At 51.1% G+C, this 22,461-nt stretch overlaps 1 protein-coding gene across 1 annotated transcript in view; it reads left to right on the plus strand.

Annotated features, from left to right (window-relative positions):
- Positions 1 to 22,461, plus strand: part of SIPA1L3 (signal induced proliferation associated 1 like 3) — a 132,494-nt gene that overhangs the window by 32,187 nt on the left and 77,846 nt on the right. Inside the window, exons 7-10 of the mRNA XM_007955499.2 lie at positions 7,730 to 8,306; positions 13,842 to 14,116; positions 20,832 to 21,083; positions 21,901 to 22,038. Of these exons, the coding sequence (XP_007953690.1) occupies positions 7,730 to 8,306; positions 13,842 to 14,116; positions 20,832 to 21,083; positions 21,901 to 22,038 (1,242 nt within the window). The remainder of the gene's footprint in view (positions 1 to 7,729; positions 8,307 to 13,841; positions 14,117 to 20,831; positions 21,084 to 21,900; positions 22,039 to 22,461) is intronic.

Genomic DNA, 22,461 nt, shown 5'->3' on the forward strand with positions numbered 1-22,461 from the left:
TTTTCCACTGGGTCTGAGATCTTCCCGTGGCAGTGCACAAATGACTTTCCATTCTTCATGACTGTGTGGTATGCCATCGCATGGACATAATACACATTCAGATCTATGTGGATGTAATATGCATACATTTCCTCCATCCCCTGTTGATGAGTTGTTTCCCATCACCTGCTATTGTAGTCCGTGCTTCAGTGAAGAGCCTTATTGATAATTTCATTGCATGCATGTCCAAGAATACAGCTAGAGGAGAAATTCCTCCAAGCGTAAATGCTGCTTCAAAAGTACGGACTCGTGTGCCCTGGTAATCTTGATGGAATTGCCGAGTCCCACCAGTTTCTTTTCTTCACTGAGTATACGAGAGTGCCAGTGTTCCTGGCACACACACAAAGGGTCTGGAGGAAATTCCAGTGCCCAGTGCCAGCTGTTAAGAACCACAGTGCTGGATGTGTCATCCATGTGGCTGCTGGACCAGCACATGGCATAGCAGGACCTCTGTGCTGCACAGGCCTGAGGCCCCTCCTTCCCCTGCTCATTTGTTCCTAGAACATTCAGGAACAGCTGCACAGGCGCCTGGGCCTCTGGCTCTGTGCGAAAAGGGTGTGGGGTGGCATCCTCTGCCCTGCTCTAATTTCACGATGGCCAGAGAGAATCGCCATCAGCAACATCAGCCCAGTGCTGATTCCTATCAGGCAGAGGTCAGACATGCGCCACCTTCCAAACTTTTCACCAATTCTTGACACCACCCATCCCTCCCACAGCACTCTCTACTTGTCTGCTAGGTTCAGTTATTCGTTGCACTGGCCACACAGAACTCACAGACATTACTCATGATTACGGGGTTTAGTAAGGAAGTGACAGGTCACAATTTAGTTTCAGAAATTCTCAGGATACAGTTCTTCAATCAGGACAGCTTCCCCTTGGCCATGCCTGTAGGCACACCTCTCTTTGGCTTTGGCTTTGGCTGTGGCCTGGCCTCTGCCCTGCTCAGCAGTGTTAGGGAGCTCTTTTTAGCTCAGCAGTAGATGCACCCTACTCTGCCAGCGAGCCTACTGCCCAAAGGCACTTAGCTCTCTTGCTCTGTAGGCCACCAAGCCTACCACTCTGACCTTGGGCCAGTCTCTCAGTTCTGCTGCCGCTGTCTTCCTACCATCTCTGCCTTCGTCTCAGTGCAGGGATCTTGCACTCCGCTTCTGACTGTTCTCTGTCTTGCTGGTAATGAATGAGATTCCCCTTTTCCACCTCTGGGATGGCTGATTTTAAGCCTAGTGAGATAGCAAAACTGACTAATCCCCGTGTTAGGGCTCCATCAACCTTATTTCCATGACCCCACCCTCACAAGGGGAGCTGTGGTAGCATAGCGGCTAAGTCACTTGCCTGCTAACCAGAAGGCTGACGGTTCAAACCCACCAGCCACTCCTTGGAAGGAAGGTTGGGCAATCCTACTTCCGTAGTGATACTGCCTCGGAAACCCAAGGAGGGGTCGCTATGAGTCGGGGCCGACTCCACGGCACATAACAACAACAACAACACAACCCTCACAAGAGTGCCATGTACCCTATTTACATTATTAACACGCTCTGCAGTCGTGCTGGGTCAGAGCCACCTTGTATTTGCATAGTGCCACCCAGTCATCTGGTGGGCACCACAAACACCATGGCCAGAAGAGCCATTCTAAGTAATTCACTGCCCCCCACTGGGGATGTGTACACACACACACACACAGAGGGAGAGGGAGAGAGAAAGGAGGCCACAGCCTTGTAGCACAGTTGAGGCAGATGTGAGTGGAGTGAAGGGTGTGAGTGGAGTGAAGGCCCTTTGCCCCTGCCTCACTGCCTCTCTGACCTGGGTTATCACCGTGGCCTGTGGCCCAGCTCCAATCCTCCCTCCCCTCTCATCCCTTCCCTGCTTATCCTCCAGGATGATTTCTTTCTCTGATGCACAAACTTTTCTTGTTTTTTACAAGTTAATTTAAAATGTTTTTATTATGCAAAATGGTAAGCATTCTGAAAAGTACAGAAAATAATGTAACAGACACCCATGTGCCTACCAGCCAGATTCCACAGATGTTCACATTTTGCCATATTTGCTTCCGCTCTCTTTTTCATTGTTATTATTTTTCAAAGAAGGAAATGGTAGAGATACACCAGAGTTGCCCCCTCACCCTCCGTCCACACCCGCCTGGCATCCACCTCCCTCCTCACCAAAGGCAGCCACTCTCTGGACAAGCCTTCCCATCCCCCTTTCCTGCCGAGAGCCCTTCCCCAGAACTCCAGGCCCCAACTTGACCTAGCCTGACCTCCTGCCCTTTCAACCCGTGTGACCTCCACCCCCAAGTGAATTCCTGCTTGTCCTTCAAGACTGAACTCAGACACACCTCTGACACCCTTCAGTGCTTAGTCATACCTCCCATGTGAGGTCGTGTCCCGTGGCGGTAACCCCATGTCATATTCACCTTCATACATGTCTACCATAGCACAGTGCTTGGCACATAGCAAACCTACAGAACAGAGTAGAGCTGTGGAGTTTCCAAAGCTGAAATCTTTATGGAAGCACACTGCCACACCGTTCTCCTGCAGAGCAGCTGGCGGGTTCAAACCACTGATCTTTGGTTAGCAGCCAGAAGTATTTAATGACCCACTCCACCAGGGTTCAGGGTTCCTTCACTGGGCATGTAGTGAAGGAAAAAAACATTTTTGCTGACTGGACAGGTGCCTAGCCAAAGCGTAGTAGGCACTGAATAAATAAGTGTGGCTGTTCTAGAAACACTGAGCCGTGCTGATCAGGTAGCCTTGAGGTCACACCGTCTTCTGGTTGTATAAAGTTGTCAGCCCTTCCCACTTCAGCAGGCCCGTTCTAAATGGCTCACCAGCAGCCCCGCGGCCCATGGCTATTAAAACCCCAGTCTTTCCTCCTAGGAAGCAAGGGACCAGCTGTTCTGCTTGTCCACAAAATTTTAGCAGTTGGCAATTTCATGATTCTTAAAATCATGAATCAGGACTATGGAAAAAGACAAAATCTGTCACCACAAGCAGCCAAATGCTGAATGAAAAAGTTGCAAAGCGATTCCCGTTTGGAAAGCCGGTCTGAGTGCCATTAATGAAGGGACTGCAGGCAGAGGTCAGCTCGTTCCACCCCATCCTGGGGGCAGGGCCACGCAGACACGCTTCCCCAGGGGAGGAAGCTGCCTGCTCTGTGTGGCCCGTGCAGAACCTCTTCGCTGGGAAATGCCTTTTTCTCTCAAACCTCCACCCCTGTGTGCTGGGAGACACCGACTCTTCCTGGTGTGTTCAGTTCTCAATGATTACTCTAAGTCGATATTGAGCACCTGTGCCGGGGGAGCAGCAAAGCCCAGAGTGGTTATCACCCCTCATGGCACTCCTGGGGCGTGGGACAGGGTCACTGGACAACAGACCGTGGGTATGGGGAGCGAGGGGTCTGGCCTGATGTGCCTGGGAGCCCCTTGCTGCTCTCTGGCCTCACCAGCCCTATCTTGCTGACGCAGCCCCATGGTTTCTGCACATTGCCCCGCGATTATCACTGTTGGCTAAACCTGCACCCACTGGGACCTAGCAAGAAGCAGGTGCTCTTCAAGGATTAATGGGAGGGAGTTGATGAACAGACTGTTAACTGAGGTGTGGACAGGCTACTCAGTGCCTTCAAATCGATTTCGACTCTCAGCGCCCCATGTAGCAGAGGAGAACTGCCCATAGGGTTTACAAGGCTGTAGATCTTTACGGAAGCAGATTGCTGCATCTTTCCCCCACAGAGCAACTGGTGTGTTCAAACTGCCAACCTTTCAGTTAGCAGTTGAGAGCTTTAACCACTGCACCCCCAGGGCTCCTTGTAGGTAGATTAGGGGAACCCGTGAGGGAAGAGGAGGCACTTAGGGGCTAGCAACAGCAGGGGAGCATCACCCCAACCCTCGGCTTGATGGGGTAGAGGAACAGGCTCTGGAAGCTGAATGAAGCTGTGGCCCTGGGACAGGGGCCACCTGACAGTAGCTGTGGCTAAGGTAAAGGACTGCTGCCACTGTCACAGCCCATCAGGAGGGGGTGAAGGGAGTCACTCCAGCCTCTCCCTCTGCTCGCCTTCCCGTCTCCTGCCAGGGCCTCCCATTGACCAACCTCAGCCAGACGCCAGAGGGCACAGGAGCCCAGTGACAAAGGCCGTAGAGATGAGTATCCAGGCACTGAGCAGGGCAGAGAGCAGTGGGGGCTGGATCTGAAGGGAAACAGCCAGCCTGGATCATGGAATGATTCTTTGTTCTTACAATAAAATGAAAAGTGTTAACATAGCATCGAGACCCTGGTGCCCTTGGCAGCCTCCAGCCCCCTCAGTGCACCTGCTCTCTGGGCTCTGGCCACCCTGGCCTTGTCTCACCACCCTGTGCATGCTCTTCCCATCTTGGAGCACTCTCTGGATCCTGCCCAGTCCTCAAAGCTCAGCTTAATGATCACTTCCTCAGAGAGACCCACCCAGCTTCCTCCCATCCAAGTCAGGACCTTTTGTTGTCTCATAACACAACCTGTTCACTTTCTTTGCATTAATACATTAATTTGTGTATTTATTTAGTATGTCTCTCTTCTGATTAGAAGCTCTGGGAGGGGAGGACTCGCTGTATCCCCAGTGCCCAAGAGAGTGGGCATCTAGGAAATGCTCACCACCCAAGTGGAAGGGTGTTATACTCTCTCCTTGTCAACAAAACCTGAGCAAGCGTCACATTGTGTTTGGTTTCATGGGATATTTTTTAATCAGAATAAATAAGTGTCCTATAGTAGGAAGAGAAACAGTGGGAGGTCTCTCTGAACACTGTACTCACAACTGAGGTTTGATGGAGGATACATGCAATACACTTTCAGAAAAACTTGATAAATTTACTCTCAGTCATTTAAATCAGCTGATACAGTTTTGTGGAGGGTTTTTATTATTATTATTAACTTTTTGTGATTTGGGTAAAATTTCTCAAAGCAGATTGGTTTTCCATTCAACAGTCCATACACGTTCTGTTTTGTGATACTAGTTACATTCCCTGCAGAGTAGCATCTCACCTCCACTTCCTCCCTGTGTCCCCCGTGCCCCTCTTATCCATGCATTCCTGCCTCCCTAGCTTTCTCCCTGTGCAGTTGCTGCCCTCTGATCTCCCGTGGTTGATTGTTCTAAGGAGTGCATCTCCCTGGTGTAGGTGTTCAGCTTGTAGCCCTGTCTGTTGTCTGAGAGTTAAGCCACAGGACTGAGTTCAATTCCAGACCCGAAGGGTGACTCAGGACCATAGTCTTAAGAGTTTTACCAGTCTCTGTCAGACGAGTAAGCCTGGTCTGTTTCATGATTTTTATTTTTATTCCACATTTTTCTCCCACTCTATGTAGGATCTCTGATTCTGATCCCAAGTGATCCAAGTGGTTGGCTGTGGTAGCTGTGATAGTTTTAGTTCTCATTGTCAAACAACATAACTCAAGGTGCCTCGGCAGACCCTTTAAACTTCTCGCCACAGGTCCATCTTATTTTCCCTGCACATGGGCTAATACTCTGGCGGATGCCTTGGCCTTTCTGCTTGCTTTGAGATCGTCTGCCTCCCAGCCACTGAGTCTTAGCTCAGTTTGGTCATTTAATGTCAAACCCAAGATCCTGTGCAAAAAGGGCACAGAGGTACCTCCAACCTCCTCTAACTCCACAAGGGGAAGAGAGAATCACCATCAGCAGCCCAAGGCCGATTCGTATGTGGCCAGACATGCTGCTGCCCTCCAGCCTTTTACCATCTCTAACACCAGCTATCCCTCCCACAGCACTCACTACTTCTCTACTGGGTTCGATAATTTGTTGGAATGTCCACACAGAACTCACAGGCAATGCTCACAATTATGGGGTTTATTAAGGAAATAACAGGCTACAATTCAGGTTCAGGAACGCTCTCAGGATCCAGTTCTCCAGTCAGGACAGTCTCCCCTCTGCTGAGCCCTCAGGTATGTGTCTTTGGCCCTTGTCCTCTCAGCATAGCCCTGCCCTGCTCGAGCAAGTGTTCCAAAACTCTTTTAGCTCTGCCCATAGGTACATCTAGGTGCACCCCACTCCACCAATAAGCCTCCTGCCCAAATGCAATCACCCTTCTCACTCCCTGGGCCGGGAAGGCCACTGCTCTGTCTTGTGGCTCTTGGTTCTGCAGCTGGTCGTCTCTGACGAGGAGGTCCAGCGCAGGGATCTCGGGTTCAGGGACATGCTCCACTCCACCTCCAGCTCTTCTCTCTTGATGGGAGTGAGATCCCCCCTCTGCCTCTAGGAGAGCTCATTTTAAGCCTAGCAGAGGGACAAAATTAACCAATCCCCACATAAGAGATCCATGTACCCTTATTTGCATGGTCCCACTCATTCATCTGGTAGGAGTCAAAGACCATGGCTGGAAAAGCCATACCAAGTAATTCACTACACCACATCCTAATCAAATCTCCAAACTTGATTTATTAGCAAGTTTTCTCCCCACTTCTGTCTCGGGCCTGTCTCCACCTGGAAGCCTACGATGGACAAGGGAGCGTGTTGGCCCGCTTTCTTTTCTCCACTTCGCACTTCTTCTCTCAGATTTGCTCAGTGCCTGAGTCAGCATGTAGGGAGGAAGAGTGGGAAGGAGGCGGGAAAAGTGGGGTGCACCGTTGCTGGTTGTATATTCTCAAGACTCTTCAGGGAGTGCCTGCTCATGCCCCAGATCTAACAGGTGGGAGGAGACCCCAGCCTCCTTTCCACTCTGTAGGTCACCTGGGAAATCCCTCCTGAGGAGGAAGAGGAGAGGGAAGGTTTCCTCCCAGCAGGACCCTCCCTCTCTAGTCTGCCTGGTACATGAGGGGAACCAGCTTTAGATCATTTCCTGTGTACATTCACTTAGGGGCTACCTGATTTCTGTCACAGTAATGACATCTTGGTCAAAACTGAAGCAGGAAGCATCCCGTTATAACTTCCTGTTAGAATGAATTTTCAGAATAACCCTTGTTGAAATGTTTTACAGAATGTATTAGATTGTGTGACACAAGTATTTGAAGCAACTCAGTCACATGAACACTCCATACCAGTCGGGTGTCCTACAAAAGTGCTGCATAACGAACCATCCCCAGGCCCCGTGGTTCACAGATGTTTCTGGCTCACGCACCAGTAGACCAGCTGGTGCTGGGCTGGGCAGGGTGCCAGGCCACAGGTCAGGGCCAGGCTGTTCTGGGTGCCTTTCATCCTTCTGGGACCAGTACATGCCTGTGAAGGTGGAGAGAAGGAATGAATTTTTGCCAAACCATAACTCAATCAAAAGAGAGGCACTACAGTTGAACAATAGTGAGAGAAAGATTTGGACATCACTGTATGCTCAGCAGAGCTCTGGTGGCGGGGTGGGGAGAGACTTGGCTGCTAACCAGGTCAGCGGCTCAAACCCATCAGCTACTTCAGTGGGAGGAAATTGATGCCATCTACTTCCGTAAAGACTTACAGCCTTGGAAGCCCAATGGGGGTTGCTATGAGTTGGAATCGACTCGATGACACTGGGTTTGGTTATATATATGTTCAAACGTCCATTGTGTAAAAGTAAAAATATATGGGCCCTAAGACTTAAATTTAAGTTTCAAATCAAGTGAGCCAGCAGCTTGCTAATCAGATACTTTCGTTCTTAGAAGGAAAGCTCCTCTTGCTGCTCAGGTATTTTCTTTCTAAAGAGAGTAGAATTCTTTTCCTTCTGCCATCTAAATGATTTCTCCCTCCTCAGTATGGCTGTGACCCGATCCAAAGATGCTCCTCCTTTTGGCCCCCCGATCCCCAGCGGAACCACATTCCGCAAATCAGACGTCTTCAGAGACTTCCTGCTGGCCAAGGTGATTAACGCCGAGAACGCCGCGCACAAATCTGACAAGTTTCACACCATGGCCACCAGGACCCGCCAGGAGTACCTCAAGGACCTGGCCGAAAACTGCGTCTCCAACACGCCCATTGATTCCTCTGGCAAGTTCAACCTCATCTCCCTGACCTCCAAGAAAAAGGAGAAGACGAAAGCCCGGGCAGGTGCTGAGCAGCACAGTGCGGGGGCCATTGCCTGGAGGGTGGCTGCTCAGGACTTCGCCCAGGGGGCAGAAATCGACTGCATTTTGGGAATTTCAAATGAGTTTGTGGTGCTCCTGGACCTGCGCACCAAAGAGGTGGTGTTCAACTGCTACTGCGGGGACGTCATTGGCTGGACCCCGGACGCCTCGACTCTCAAAATCTTTTATGGGCGAGGGGACCACATCTTCCTACAGGCCACGGATGGCTCTGTGGAGGACATACGAGAAATCGTCCAGAGACTGAAGGTAAGGAGGGGCTCAGCAATGGTGGGATGGTTCACGTGGTTTGACAGAGGCCTTAGTAACCACTGCGGTACCCTAGCCCAGGCAGTTGGGCTAACACACTAATCGGCCCCAAGGGAATCCTAATTGTCACTTACGGTGGGGTCCTGCAGCTGGGGTTCTTCCTGGGGAAGGTTTGGACCAGGGATGTGAGGTTTTCCTTGTCTTTACCTTAGAAGGGTAAAAGATACACTTATTAACTCTAGATGCTGCCAGAAAATCTCAGTTTAAATTTAGATTAATAAACAAAATGTGGTACATTTATACAATGGAATATGATTCAGCCATAAAGAAAAATGAAGTTCTATTACATGTTACCACATAGATGAATGTTGAAAACATGATGTTAAGTGAAATAAACCAGGCACAGACTGACAAATATTGTAGAAGTCCATATAACCCAACTAAAAAAAAAAAAAATTGCCATTGAGTCGATTCCAACTCATAGTGACTCTATAGTACAGAGTAAAACTGCCCCCATAGGGTTTCCAAGGCTATAAATCTTTGTAGAAACAGAATGTCACATCTTTCCCATGAAGCAGTGGTTCAAACCACTGACCTTCAGTTAGCAGCCAAATGCTTTAACACTGTGCCACCGAGGCTCCTTATGATTCTGTATATGGTATGTGAAATACCTAGAATAGGAAAATGTATACAGACAAATCAGGGACTGAGAGTTGGGGAGAAAGAACAAAAAAGTAAGAAGAATTAAAATCGAATGAAAAGCACAAGCTCCCAGAGTTTCCCCATCACAGTAAAGGGCGGTTCCATTATCCCATTTGTTGAGGCCCAAAGCCTTGGCACCATACCATCCTAGGCTCCTCTCATGGTCTCACGGTCATACCCAGTCTGTCGTCATGTCCTGTCCACTCCCCTCTCAGCAGGCCTACTCTAGCTACTCCTCCCCTCCCACAGTCCAGTGGGGCCTGAGCCACTGTTGTCCCTTCCAGCAGCAGCCTTGTCCTCTCTCTGGCCTCCACTCTTCCTTATGGTAGTCAGCAGAATCCCATCACGCCACTGCCCTGCTCAAAACCCTCAGCTCACTGCAGGTAAAAGCCAGGGTCCTTACAGTGCCCTGCATGTGCTGGCTCCCTTTTGACCTCTCTGGCCTCCTCTCCCCACCACTCACTCTTCTCCAGCCACACAGGCCTCTGTTTCTTTGTGTTCTAGGCAGGCTTCCAGCCTCAGGGCCTTGGTACTGCCTGTGCCCTCTCGCTGGCACACTCTTCCCCCAGATTCCTGCATAACTCATTCCCTCTGCTCCAGGAGGCCTTTGGTCAAATGTCAGTGGGGCCTCATTCTCTAAAATTGCAACAGGCCCTCGCCTGTGGGCCCTGAGAATATTCTGTCGGCTTCTCCAGCTTTAGCACAGTATCTGTCTGCCATCATGTCAGCGCCTCGGCCAACATCCAGTACACAGTGGACACTTGAACATTTCCCGGATGAGGGAAGGCATGCCTGCTATTCCATAGCAACAAAGAGCTCTAGTGGCACAGTGCCTAAGGCATTTGACTGGTAACCAGAAGGTTGGCTGTTCTAAACCCACCAGACACTCCACAGAAGGAAGATGGGGTATCTACTTCAAAAAAGATTTATCACCTTGGAAACCCAACCGTGGTCGCTGTGAGTCGGAATAAACTCGATGGCAGTGAGTTAGGTGTTTTAGTATTTTGTAGCAATAACCAGAGTGATTACTATAGAGGGCTAATTCTGTGAGACCCCACTCAGCCTTCTGGATGGCTTTGCATTTTATCCTCACAGAAATCCAGTGAGGGAGGTGCCATTATCATCCCCACTACACAGATAAGGAAACTGAGACCCAAAGAGATGAAGTGACTTCCTTGGCCCAAAGTGAGTTGAGTGTCTTAGACACGAGAGTGTGCTACTTCCTGAAATCCTAGTAGCGTCTTGGTTTCTCAGACAGTGGTGATACTGGCAGAGTGCCAGATGACATGCTTCACCCACAGCCTTTCTGCCACTCTGTCCCATGCCACCCTGGGGCCTACAGTTCAGGTAATCCTTTCCGAGCCCATTTCCACAAGCACCTGACATAGTATCAACACACCAAAGCACAGTGAAGAACCAGCAGACCAGAAAGCCAATGACATTAGCCAACTCCTGTGAAGGGACAAGCCCATCTGAAACCACTCATGACTGTCTCTCTTCTCTTTGAAATGCTCAGGATGAGAGAATTCCATGCCTTCCCCTGGCAGAGCTGGGATGCAAACCCAGGCAGTCTGACTCCACCACCCCAAAAAAACCAAACCAAAGCCACTGCCTTCAAGTCAATCCCAACTCATAGCAACCTCCATTGGATTTCCAAGGCAGTTAATCTTTATGGAAGTAGATTTCCTCATCTTCCTTCTACAGAGTGGCTGGTGGGTTTGAACTGCTAGCCTTCTGGTTAGCAGCCAAATGTCTTAGGCACTGTACCACCAGAGCTCCTTCCCACCACCCCAGACACCTTAAAAAAAACGCATTGCTTCATTTGTTAATTTAACAAGTTTTATGATGTGCCTTAGCTGGGCTGGACAGTGCAGTGCTAGGATACGGCAAGGTCCTTGGGGGGCCCAGGCCCTACCCTCAAGGGCATACCCAGCCAAGGTACCTACTGAACAAGGAATTACAAATGCAAAGAAGTTAAAATGGGAGCATTGAGGATCCCAGGAGAACTCATCACAGGGGCCTAAATGAGTCAAGGAGAGGCTCTGAAACCCACAGGTTTGGGTGCAACCTTTAGACATATCTTTAAAGATGTGGTGGTTTTCATTCATTGCCAAAGCTTAACACTCAGAGGATTTCATATAAATCTGGTTCTCCTGGAAAATGTGTGGATCTGGCTCCATGGGACCCACATTTGCAGGTAATAGCTCCACTAAAGCTGAGTGAGGGTGCCCCCGTAGATGGGGTACAAGTGCATCGGTTGGAACAGTGCAGCTGTAACAGTGTTACATAGAGGGGACCTCACCTGCAGGCCCAGATCCAGAAATGAGAATTGGCTCATTGTTCGGTTTCATCAGGTACTGCTCACTATGCCATGTGTGTTTTCTGGAACCTTGTGAAAATCAGGACCGATTCTCTGGCTGGAGCATCTTTGATTTTTGTACAAGCAAAGGGGAAAGAAGCAAGACACAAAATGATGGACTAGTGTGTGGTCCCTTTCTATGTAATGTCCAGATGGGAGCAGTTGAGACAGAAATCCGATAGTGGCTGCCAGTGGAGGGGAAGGAAGGAGGGAAACTACTGCCTCGGGCACACAGGGTTTCCTCGGGGGGCAGTGGTGGTGTTCTGGAACTAGACGGTGGTGATGGCTACGCATCGTTGTGACTGATTGCCACTGGACTGGACACTTCAGAGTGGTAGAATTTATGTGACTGGATTTTACCGCAACTCAAGAAAAAGAAAGAATTCCAAAATTTCAGGACTCGGAGCCGGAGCATTCTTCTGCTGAATCTGGTTTCTTTCCAGAATGATCCAAAGCAGCTGTTGTAGGTAGTCACAAACTAAGCTGCTAAAATAGACTGAAAAATCCAACAGCTGAAGATAGTTTATTTTTCTTTGGAGTCCCTAAAACCCGCTGCCATCGAGTCGACTCCAACTCATCGCAGCCCCCATTGGGTTTCTTTACAGAAGTAGACTGCCCCATCTTCCTTCCACGGAACAGGTGGTGGATTTGAACTGCCAGCCTTCTGGTTAGCAGTCAGATGCCTTAGGCACTGTACTCCAGGGCTCCTTTTGGATGATTAAGCACTCAACGACTAACTGAAAAGTTGGTGGTTCAGATCCACCCGGAGGTGTCTTGGAAGACAGGCCTGGCAATGTGCTTCCCAAAGGTCACAGCTTGAAAGCCCTGTGGGGCGATTCTGTTCTGCACATGTGAGTTCACCATGAGGCCACTGCTTTGGTTTGGTTTGGTTTGGGGTTTCTTTTTTAATGAGCACTTGGCGCTGGTCTAGGCTGGCGGGAACGGCTCAGGAACTCTGGACCTCAGCTAATTGTGCTTATTTGCGTTGCTTTGACCAAAGCTGAGTCACTGTATCCACATTCCTGCCTCCAAGAAGGGAAGAAGAGTCAGTGTGGTGCAGTCTCACTTACTAAGAATGTGAGGTAGAAGTTCCATCAGCTCCAAGTCATGTATGTACACAGAGCTGCCAGGGAAGCTGAGAAAGCAGTCCGTAACTCGGTGGCCATGTGCCCATCCAAACGCTGTTCAAGGATGGGGTCTTATTACTAAAAGGAAGAAGGGGAGAATGGATAGTGGATGACAGGAATATTTGTATACATGTGTGGTGGACGTGTGTGTCAGTGTGAATGAATATGTAGTCTGATGTGTGATAGCAGACCTTAATGTAACTTGCTTAATATCCATCGCTTGTTACGTTAATCATTTCATCCCTGAGAAAGGGTAGGAGGTCACTGATAACATGCGCACAGACTAGGGGCTATAACACATGGGTCCTCATATCTTACAGTCCCCAAAAACAAAACCCACTGCCGTTGAGTCGATTCTGACTCATAGCGACCCCTCATTGGGTTTCCAAGACTATCGATCCTCACAGAGGTAGATTGCCTCGTCTTCCGCCTGAGGAGCAGCTGGTGGGTTTAAACCACCAGCGTGCTTATTGGCACCCACTACACCACCAGAACTCCTGATATTTTATGGTAAGACATTATAATGAGAAAAATGTACCACAAATGAAAGTAGTGAGTAATTGGCCCTGCATGGTCTGGTCGGCTCCATGTTGGAGGAAGGTCTGAAGAGGAGATCGGGGCAGGGTTTGTGCCTCTAAGAATGATGTTCTGAAGTAAAAGAATATTATCTTGAGCCCTCAAGCTAGAAAAGATACCAGTGTTACTGGGGTGTTACTTCTCCCACTTACTTTGGTTTGAGTCATTGACTCAGTCTGGGACGCTATCAGTGGCCTAAAACGGTAGGGTTTTCCCTTTCCACTACATGCTTGTCCTGGGTTCAGATGGGGGCTTTGCTTCCCATTGTCCTAACTCTGGGACCCCAGCTTGCCAGACAGCCACTGTCTGGACTATTGCTGGTCACTGTGGCAGAGGAGAAGGGCTGTGGAGCATCTCACACTGTCAGTTAAGCATCCCAGCCCAGATTGATGTGCCATACACCAATTCCACTCACAATTCATTGCCCAAAACAAGTCCCACAGCCCCAGCCAACCACAGAGGGGCCAAGAAGTGCAGTCCCACCATATGCCGGGAAGGAGGGGGGTGGGAACGTTGGAGAACACAGCTCATGACTGCCTTTAGTCTCCGAAAGGTGGTAAGTCCCATAGTTGCATATCCAGTTTCCTCTGGAATTGAGGAATATGGGCTGGGAATAGGTGGGTATTCACCCCCCAGGTAACCAGGCATCACCTGGGAGGGTAGATGGAATTGGCATGGTCTTTGGCCTCCGTTGGAAGACTCTTGACGGGGGCCTTCCGGAAGAGCTGACCCAAACAGCTTCTGAGGCTAGGTCCTGCCTGTTGCCCACAGGTGATGACCAATGGCTGGGAGACAGTGGACATGACACTACGGCGGAATGGGCTTGGGCAGCTGGGCTTCCACGTGAAATACGACGGGACAGTGGCTGAGGTGGAGGACTATGGGTTTGCCTGGCAGGCCGGCCTCCGGCAAGGCAGCCGGCTGGTGGAGATCTGCAAGGTGGCCGTGGTCACACTGACCCATGACCAGATGATCGACCTGCTGCGTACCTCTGTCACTGTGAAGGTGGTCATCATCCCGCCTTTCGACGACGGCACACCCCGGAGGTAAGGGCACCTGCCCTGCAAGGCAGGAGCGAGGGAGGGTGGGAGCTCCCAGAGGGCTGGCCTGAGGCCTCACTGACGCTGTCACTTAAGGCCAAAGTAGAGGGAGGTAGACAAACCCTCTCTCAGCTGGGATGGTGTGGTGGGGATGGTGGTGGGAATTAACACCATGGAGTGCTTTCTGTGTCTCAGTTACTGGTTTAAGCTCTTCTTGTGCGTATGATCCCAACAGCCCCATGAGGTCGGTATCCTCATTATTCCCGTTTTCTCAGTGAAGCACACAGGACACAGGCACCTCAGCACACGCTTACTAAGCCCCTACCCTGTACCAGCTGGGTTTGCAGTGCTGGGCCTACAACAGTGAACAGAGAGCTCTTGGAGGTGGTGGTCTAGAGAGAGAAAGGCTGTAAGTAAGGAGAGACTGAATACATTCCAGGTCATTACAGTTCTAAGATGGGTAACTAAGAAGGCTGGAGTGGGGCCAGGTAGCAGCTACTCACTGGGTGGTCAGAGAAGAGTGCGTGGTCTTCTGGGCCAGCGAGTTGCAGACAGAGGGACTGGTCAGTCCAGAGCCCTAGGGTGGGAACGTGCATGCTCGTCCCTGGAGCTACGGAGAGGACGGTGTGTCCAGAGTGGGGGTGAGAGGTGGGAGAGGAGGACAGAGTGACAGGCAGATTGGGTGGGGCTTTATGAACCTCACTGAGGAGCTCGGGTTTTACTCGCGGAGCAATGGGGAGTCCGTGGAGGGTTGGATTCTTTTGCTGAGTGTCATTCCTTCCTGGAATGAAAGTATATCAGGCCCCAGGTTTCAGCAGTGATCAGTATGTGGCCACTATTTGGTTTAGTTTTTTCATCATTCCCACTGCCACCTTGGATTGTCTGAAGCTGTCCCAGGCCTTGGAGTGTATCTCTACACAATAAGGACCTTTCTTTATTATTATTATTACAACTTAAAGAGAGCAAAAGCTTTACCTGTAATTAAACAATACGTCTGTAATAAGAACTTTCCAATCTGTGTTAAACTTCCCCTTCTTTTTTTTCTTGCAATTTCTTTTCGGGATAAAAAAACCAGGTCACTTGTCCTTCAGAGTTCTCCTTTCTTGGATCTGGCTGACTACATCCCCTGTGATACCCTTTATTTAGACTGTCCCTCTAATGTGTGTTTCCTGTAAACTAGGCATTGAGTGTAGCAGCTTGACCAGATTCCTAGTTCATTCCCATCAGGAGGTGCCATGTGCGTGCTTGTCTTCTGCAGTGGTGCTCAGGGCAGTCAGAGGACATGAATGGCAGCCTGACCCATCACTGCCAGGATCCCCTCAGACTTTTACCTCGTGGCCTCAGCAGCCATGTGTGACCATTGCTGAGATCCTTTGTTTCGTGACGGGTCACAGAGTGGTGGTGGTCTGAACCTGTCATCCCTCGTCATAGATTGGCTGGAATTCTTTTAAAAATAACTTCCCTTCAATAACTATTGTTAGCCTGAAGTATAATTTGTATAGGAAAGGTACCATGAGTGTCGTTTTCAGAAGAGTGAGTTGGTACCCTAGCACCTTCCAGAGATGACCAGTGAGAGAGAGTGTGTCCATACATTTCGAGCACTGGAAACAGCTCCGCAGAGGACAGTTGGGATCTTAACTTCCATAGAGCTGTGGAACCAGTCAGGGGAGACAATAAACAAGTAAAGAATAAGATGATTTCAGGCAGCACAGGACGCGGTAGAGCAGCGGGAGTGGTTCTGCAGTGACATCACTGATCTCAGCTCCTCCCCTTTGTAACTGTGGTCCTGGCCAAGTGGTTTACCACTGGTGCTTCAATTTCTTCATCTGTGAAATAGGGAGATAATAGGCCTTTCGTTAAAGCTAGTTGTGAACTTGAGGGAGATAAGACTTGTGAAGTGCATACACAGTACTGGGCCCTTAGGGGAACCCTAGAAATGTTGGCTATTAGATAGTGAGTGTGAGGAAAATAAAGGGCATGACCTGATGTTGGCCAGGGTGGCAGGGAAAGCCAAGAGAGGGAAGAGGAGCCGGAAGAGGGGCCGTGCAGGCAGAGAGCAGCCACCCTAAAGGCTCTGAGGTGAGATCGAAGGCCCTAGGCCTAGCAACGGGGCAGAAGTCCTGTGTGGCTGAGGCAGAGGGAGTCAAGGGGAAGGTGAGATGAAGTGACATTGAGTGACACCTGAGGCCCAGAGCAGACAAGTCACTTGTGCAGAGTTAAACAGTAAGCCACAGATGAAAACTCCGGTCCAGGCTCACCCAGCTCCATTGTACTCTGCTGTTGGGAGCTGTGGCCGGGTGAGTTGTGCTTGCTTCGTCCGCACCTTCTGGAGGCCTCCTTGCTCTGGGCTCGGTGGGCCAGTCCTGGGTAAACCTAAACCCTGATACCCTCCACCCACCTCTCTGCTTCCCTCAACCTCAGGACTCTAGTCCAGCCCCAGGCGTTCCCTGCTCCCAGCTCTTCCTGCACCTCCTCCAGTTCTGCCCAGAGCCAAGGCCCCGCCACACCCACTCAGCTCTCTGCAGGGGCAAGTCAAGCCGTTGGTAACCCCACAAGCAAGTTCCCCAGTGCTTGACTCCTCAGGCCAGAACACAGCCCTTTCTGCCTTGCTCTGCACACAGCACTCATTCCTGTGCCCGCTCGCCTGTCGGATGACTCCAAACCTTGGGCAGCGTGAGAGGCCATAAAAGTGTCCCCAGCCATGCAGGTAGGGACCAGCTGAAGCGAAAGCAAAAGTCTGTTGCTTTCTTCGCCAACTTAGGGAGCCAAGGCCAAGAGGGTGTGACCAGACAGATGCGTTTCCTCCTCGCTCTGTTGAGGAGAGATGGTCATCCTGCCCCCTTCATGAGGCAGCCGCCAAAACAGGAGCTGCTGTTTGCAGGGGCGGCTGTGCGCTGGGACTTGGTGGTTTTCCTTATCCTTCCAGTGGCAGCCGCGTCACGCTGCCCTCATTTGCAGAGCTGATAGCCCCCGCTCTGCGGTCCCCCCAGCAACCCTGGCCACCTGGCTCAGATGTCACAATAAGCTTTGAGGTGACACGCTTGGAGAGGGGCAGAGGTGCTCTCTCCACCAGGAGCCAGCTCTTTGTGGCTGTAGAGCACCAGAGAATCACCCCCAACCCCAGGCAATAAGACGAGCCCTTGAGTGAGCCCAGGTAGCAGGAAGACTTAGCAGAGCCCCTGCTGAGATGCATCACTGTGACCTTGGGCACTTGCAAGGCTAGAAGCGATGCTCCCTTCTTGCTGTTTCTGTCACTGCCTGGTGAAGAAGGCAATCTTGGGATGTTTTCATCAGGCCATACTAACTTCCAGAGAGCTGGAAATGTCTCCCTAGGAAGGAAAATTGAAACCCTGCAAGTGAGTAGAAGCAGTAAGAAAGGCGTCCCCATAGCCCCCAGGAATCAAGGAAAGGAGGCAGTGTGGACCAGTGGTCTGAGAGCCTGGAGGCATTCCCAGCCGCCTCAGCCAACTCCCTCGTTTGGACTGTTGTTGTTGTTGTTGTTATGTGCCGTCGAGTCGGCCCCGACTCATAGCGACCCCTCCTTGGGTTTCCGAGGCAGTATCACTACGGAAGTAGGATTGCCCAACCTTCCTTCCGAGGAGTGGCTGGTGGGTTTGAACCGCCAGCCTTCTGGTTAGCAGTTTGGACTAAGAGGGTGGATTGGAGGATTTAGTGCAGCATTGTTGGTGGAGGCAAAAGTCTGGAAAAAACTTCAGTGTTCACCCCTACGGAACAAGCTATAGATTAAAGGTCTTCTACATGATGGAATATTCCCTGATTGTTAAAAGAGACTGAGGTGAATCTGTTGGTGCTAAGAGGGCTCAGGTAAGAAATACTGTTAATTGGAGGGAAAAAAAGCAAGAAGCTACACAGGGATCTAAGGAGCTCTGGGCGTGGAGTGCCTCAGACATTTGATTGCTAACCAGAAGGTTGGCAGTTCAAACTCACCAGCCGCTCTACAGGAGGAAGATGGGGCAATGTGCTTCCATAAGGATTTAGTGCCTCAGAGACCCAACGGGGTCTGCTGTGAGTCGGAACCAGCTCAATGGCAGTAAGTTTGGTTTGTTTTGGGTTTATACGGGGGTGTAGTGTGCTGCTCTTTTTATTACTATTTCAAATACTCCTTACTGCTCTGCACAGTCCGTTTCTGAAGGAACGCTCGGAAATTGGAATCAGGGGCCGCATCTGGTGGGTGAAAGGGGGCATGGGTAGGGAGGCTGAGTTTCCACTTTACATTCTTTTCTATGTTTTAAAATTTAACAGTAATTCAAGAAACTAAATATGTGAAGGAGAGACTTCTCAGACTTCCATGTTTATCAGAATCATCACTGGAAGCTTGACAGAATGCACATTCCTGGGCCCCATCTCAAGGTGGAGATTCTATTCAGATGAGCTGGGGTGGGGCCCAGGAATGTGTGTTTCTTTATGAGAACTCAAGGTGGCTCCGATGCTGGTGACTCTCAGGTTACTGGGGAAAGCTGGAGAGAAGGAACTTGTTCCAGAGCCCCAGGCAGGTGCAGCCGGGCTTCAGAACGTGGAAAGGAGACTCCTCCCACTTCTGAGCAGGTGAGGATAGCAGATGGCCTGTGCCGGGAATCAGCTGGAGAAGATGGCCAGCTTCTGCTCTGTAAGCACTTGGCAGGTACCAGGCTCCACTAACGCTGATGGAGTCCTCACAACCGCCCTGGGGAGTGGGGACCACCCCCATCTTACAGATTAGGAAACTGGGGCTCTGAGAAGGAGATCACTCACCCAGGACCACACAGCTGGGAAGTGGCAGAGCTGGGGTCTGAATCAACAGACTGACCCAGGAGCCCTGGCTCTCCACCACTGGCTGTGCCACCTTCAAGATGATTGGAACCCCAAAATCCAGAACCTTGAAATAGATGCAGAGTGGCCTACACCATGCCAACCCGTGAAAAGGGATAATATTTCCCTGTTAGAGCTCATGCCCACGGTCTCCTGGCCAAAGGTGAAGCTGTAAGTAATAAGGGGAGCAGTCAGGAAGAATTTACCTGGTAGTCAGAGGCTCCTTTAGAGTGGAGCAGTATGCACAGTTGGTTGATTGTGGGCTTTGGAGTCAACTTACTACACTTCAACACTATTTCCACTCTTCCTGGCTGTGCGGTCTTGGCCAGGTTACTTAAGTTCTTGGTGCCTCATTTTAATTCTAAAATGTGATATGGTGAGCCAGACTCTGGTTATCAACAACAGAAAGATTCAGAACATGGTGGACTTTACTGGCTCGTGTAACTAACAAGACTAAGAGATGGGAAGATTTAGGCACAGCTGTATCCAGGGACTCAGACAAGCTCATTGGGAATCTTTCTGTCATGGGTCTCCTTTTCTGAATTGGTGTCCTTCTCAGGCAGACTCTCACCTCGTAGCCATCACACAGAGTTAAGCTGAGGTCCACCCAGCTCAACAGCCCAAGTGAAAATAGATATTTTCCCCCCAATAGTTGGTTTTGGAGTTGCAGGAAAAGTTCCAGTATGGATGCTCATTGACTCTGATTGGCCCTCTTCAGGGCACATGATCCCTGCACCAATCTTTGTGGCCAGAGGGAGAGAAGTTTCTGATTGGTCAGGCCTGGGTCACATGCTCATACTTGGAGCTAGGAAAGGGAATCAGCTCACTCAGAGCACACAAACCTGTTAGCAGGAGAAGGAGGGTAGAAGCAGGGCAGGCAGGAAGAGCAGGTGTGCACTGCCTGGGGTGGTAAGGGGACCTTCTCCACCTGTGGCCAGGCTGTGCAGATCGGCAGGCTCTGATAGACATTGACACTGTTCTCCTAACCAGGGGTCAGGCAGCAGCACCTACCAACCCCAAGGAGCTGCCGAACGTCGGCCCAGCCCAGGTCTCAGAGCACGTCCTCAGGTCACCTCCTGATGACTGCTTACCAGCTGTGTCCTGGACCATAGCCTCTGAGCCCCCAGGTCCACCAGAAATTTTTCTGGATGGCCATGAAAGCTCTCTGGGCTCAGGAGCCCCAGAGAGCCACAAGGTTCTGCTTGATGGGGGCGTGAGAGCTCAGAGCTCAGCTCCTGGAGCTGCAGGGAGGAGATTTCACGCACAGCCCCCCTAGGGCTCGGAGCCCCCTGTGTGCCGCAGTGCTGCAGCGGTGGGGAGGGCCAGCCAGCCCGGCCGCCTCCCGCCTCGAGCCAGGAAAACTGCACGTGCCAGTGAGGTCCAGGGGGACTCAGGCCGCTCCAGAGCTATTTCAGGTTCTGGATTTCGTGGCTTTTTCTTTTTCTTCTTCCAAACCACCCTGCAAAGTAGGTCACTTGCTTCTCTTCCAGCTGCCTTTGAGCTTCTTTGGAACAAGGCAAATATTGTCCTTTGAATCTGAGGGCATCTGCTCTTTGGGCCTGAGCACCACTAAGGGGAGCTGAGCTGGTCTGTGGAACATAATGGCAGACTTGAGGTCTGGGCCGGGCAGAAGGGTAGGGAGAATGGGAGGAAGAAAAAGGAGATGAGGTAGAGAGGGCCAGGCTCTCATAGTTGAGTGTTGGGCCCTGTCCTCCTGGCTGAGGACTCTGAGCTGGTAAGTGTGAGACCAGTTTAAAGGGGCATCTCTGCCCTTCAGATAAGCCCTGACGGTTCAGGTGTGGTCGGGCAAACCTGCTGAGTGACCGAGCAGCAGGCCTCCCCCAGACAGCAGGTATGTGTGTGAGGGCCAGCGGGCTGGGCCCTTCTGACTGCTGCCGGTTTTTCTTCACAGGGGCTGGCCAGAGACCTATGACATGAATACCTCGGAGCCCAAGACCGAGCCAGAGAGCATGACCCCTGGGGGCCGGCCCCCTTACCGCAGCAATGCTCCCTGGCAGTGGAGTGGGCCTGCATCCCACAACTCCCTACCAGCCTCCAAGTGGGCCGCGCCAGCCACTCCTGGCCACGCCCAGTCCCTGAGCCGGCCCCCGAAGCAGACCCCCATGGTCCCCTTCCGGGAGTCCCAGCCACTGCACAGCAAGAGGTGAGAATCTCCCTCCACCCTGTCTCCCTCCTGCCTATGTCTGTCTGCCCATCCACTCTCTCCTGCTTTTTCTCTGTTCTCTTCCTGGCCTCGGTCTTTGTCCTTCTGTCCTATCCTTAGGCCTCCCGCTGTTCCTGCCTGTCTCCTGTCTTACCCTTTCCCTTCCTTCCTCCTCTCCCTGCTGTGTGCAAGGGCTCAGCACCTGAAGTCTGCATTCCACCTTATATCTGATTAAAATGACATAAACCCCAACCAGAGACACTGCCATGGAGTCAATTCCGACTCACAGTGACCCTATACACGTATATATACAAGATCAAGGGACTGAGAAACAAAATGCAGGGCACTGGTTACTTCTTGGGGAAAGCAGGGAAGTGGGAGGGGGAAAGGCACTCAGGTAGACTAACGATACTGCCCTATTCTGGTTGGGTTGTGTGGTGGGTTCACAGGGCTTGGTTTATTATTGTGCTGTATGACTTACAGGTAGTTCTGAATCTATTGTTTAACATATTAAAAGATAGTTTAAAAAAAAAAAAAAAAGACTCCAGCTTGCAGAGGAGCATCTCACCCAGGAGGGGAGAGCCGTCTCAGGCAGCTTCTGCCACAGCTGTGGAATCTGAGGGGTGGGAGGAGCAGCGGCAGAACCAGGAAGAGGGAGGGCAAGGAGAATCCCAGCTTCCCCCGCCTGGGCTCGGCATCCGTCTCTCCATCTTGTGGGGGATAGCAAACAGGACATGGCTGGGCCCAGGGAACCGTCTGTCTCTCCCTGTGAGGGCAGGGATATTCTCTTCCTCCTCCCTCCTGTCTCTTGTTGCAGGCCTGTGAGCTTCCCAGAGACCCCTTACACAGCATCACCAGCAGGGGCCGACAGAGTCCCTCCCTACCGACAGCCTTCTGGGAGCTTCTCCACCCCCGGCTCTGCCACCTACGCAAGATACAAGCCATCGCCAGAAAGGTCAGAATCTCTCCACTCTTTTCCGATTAAGGGATGGACTGACACAGTGGCTGTGACCGTGGGCTCAAGCATGGCTGTGATTGTGAAGATGGTGCGGGACCGGGCAGTGTTTGGTTCTGTTGTACTTGGAGTCACTACGAGTGGAACTGACTCAATGGCATCTAACAACATGAACGCTCCCCAGGAAAGGCGCACAACCGCACAATTTTATATGCTATTCTCTGGGATTCCTGGGGTTCCTGGACCCCTGACAGCCATCAGAGGACAGCCCCTGCCCCGGTGTTGGCTGTGTCTCAGGTTAAGATTGAGGGCCAGGCTGGGCTGGGCAGGGCTGGTGAGTGGCTTTCTGGCATGAGAATATCACCTCTGTTTCCTTGGTATCAGTGTCCCATTTGTGCAGGACCCTCTGCCATCCAGCACAGC

This window comes from Orycteropus afer, unplaced genomic scaffold (genome assembly GCF_000298275.1).
Source record: "Orycteropus afer afer isolate SDZICR_OR568_19922 unplaced genomic scaffold, OryAfe1.0 scaffold00507, whole genome shotgun sequence".
NCBI classification, from domain to species: Eukaryota; Metazoa; Chordata; class Mammalia; order Tubulidentata; family Orycteropodidae; genus Orycteropus; species Orycteropus afer.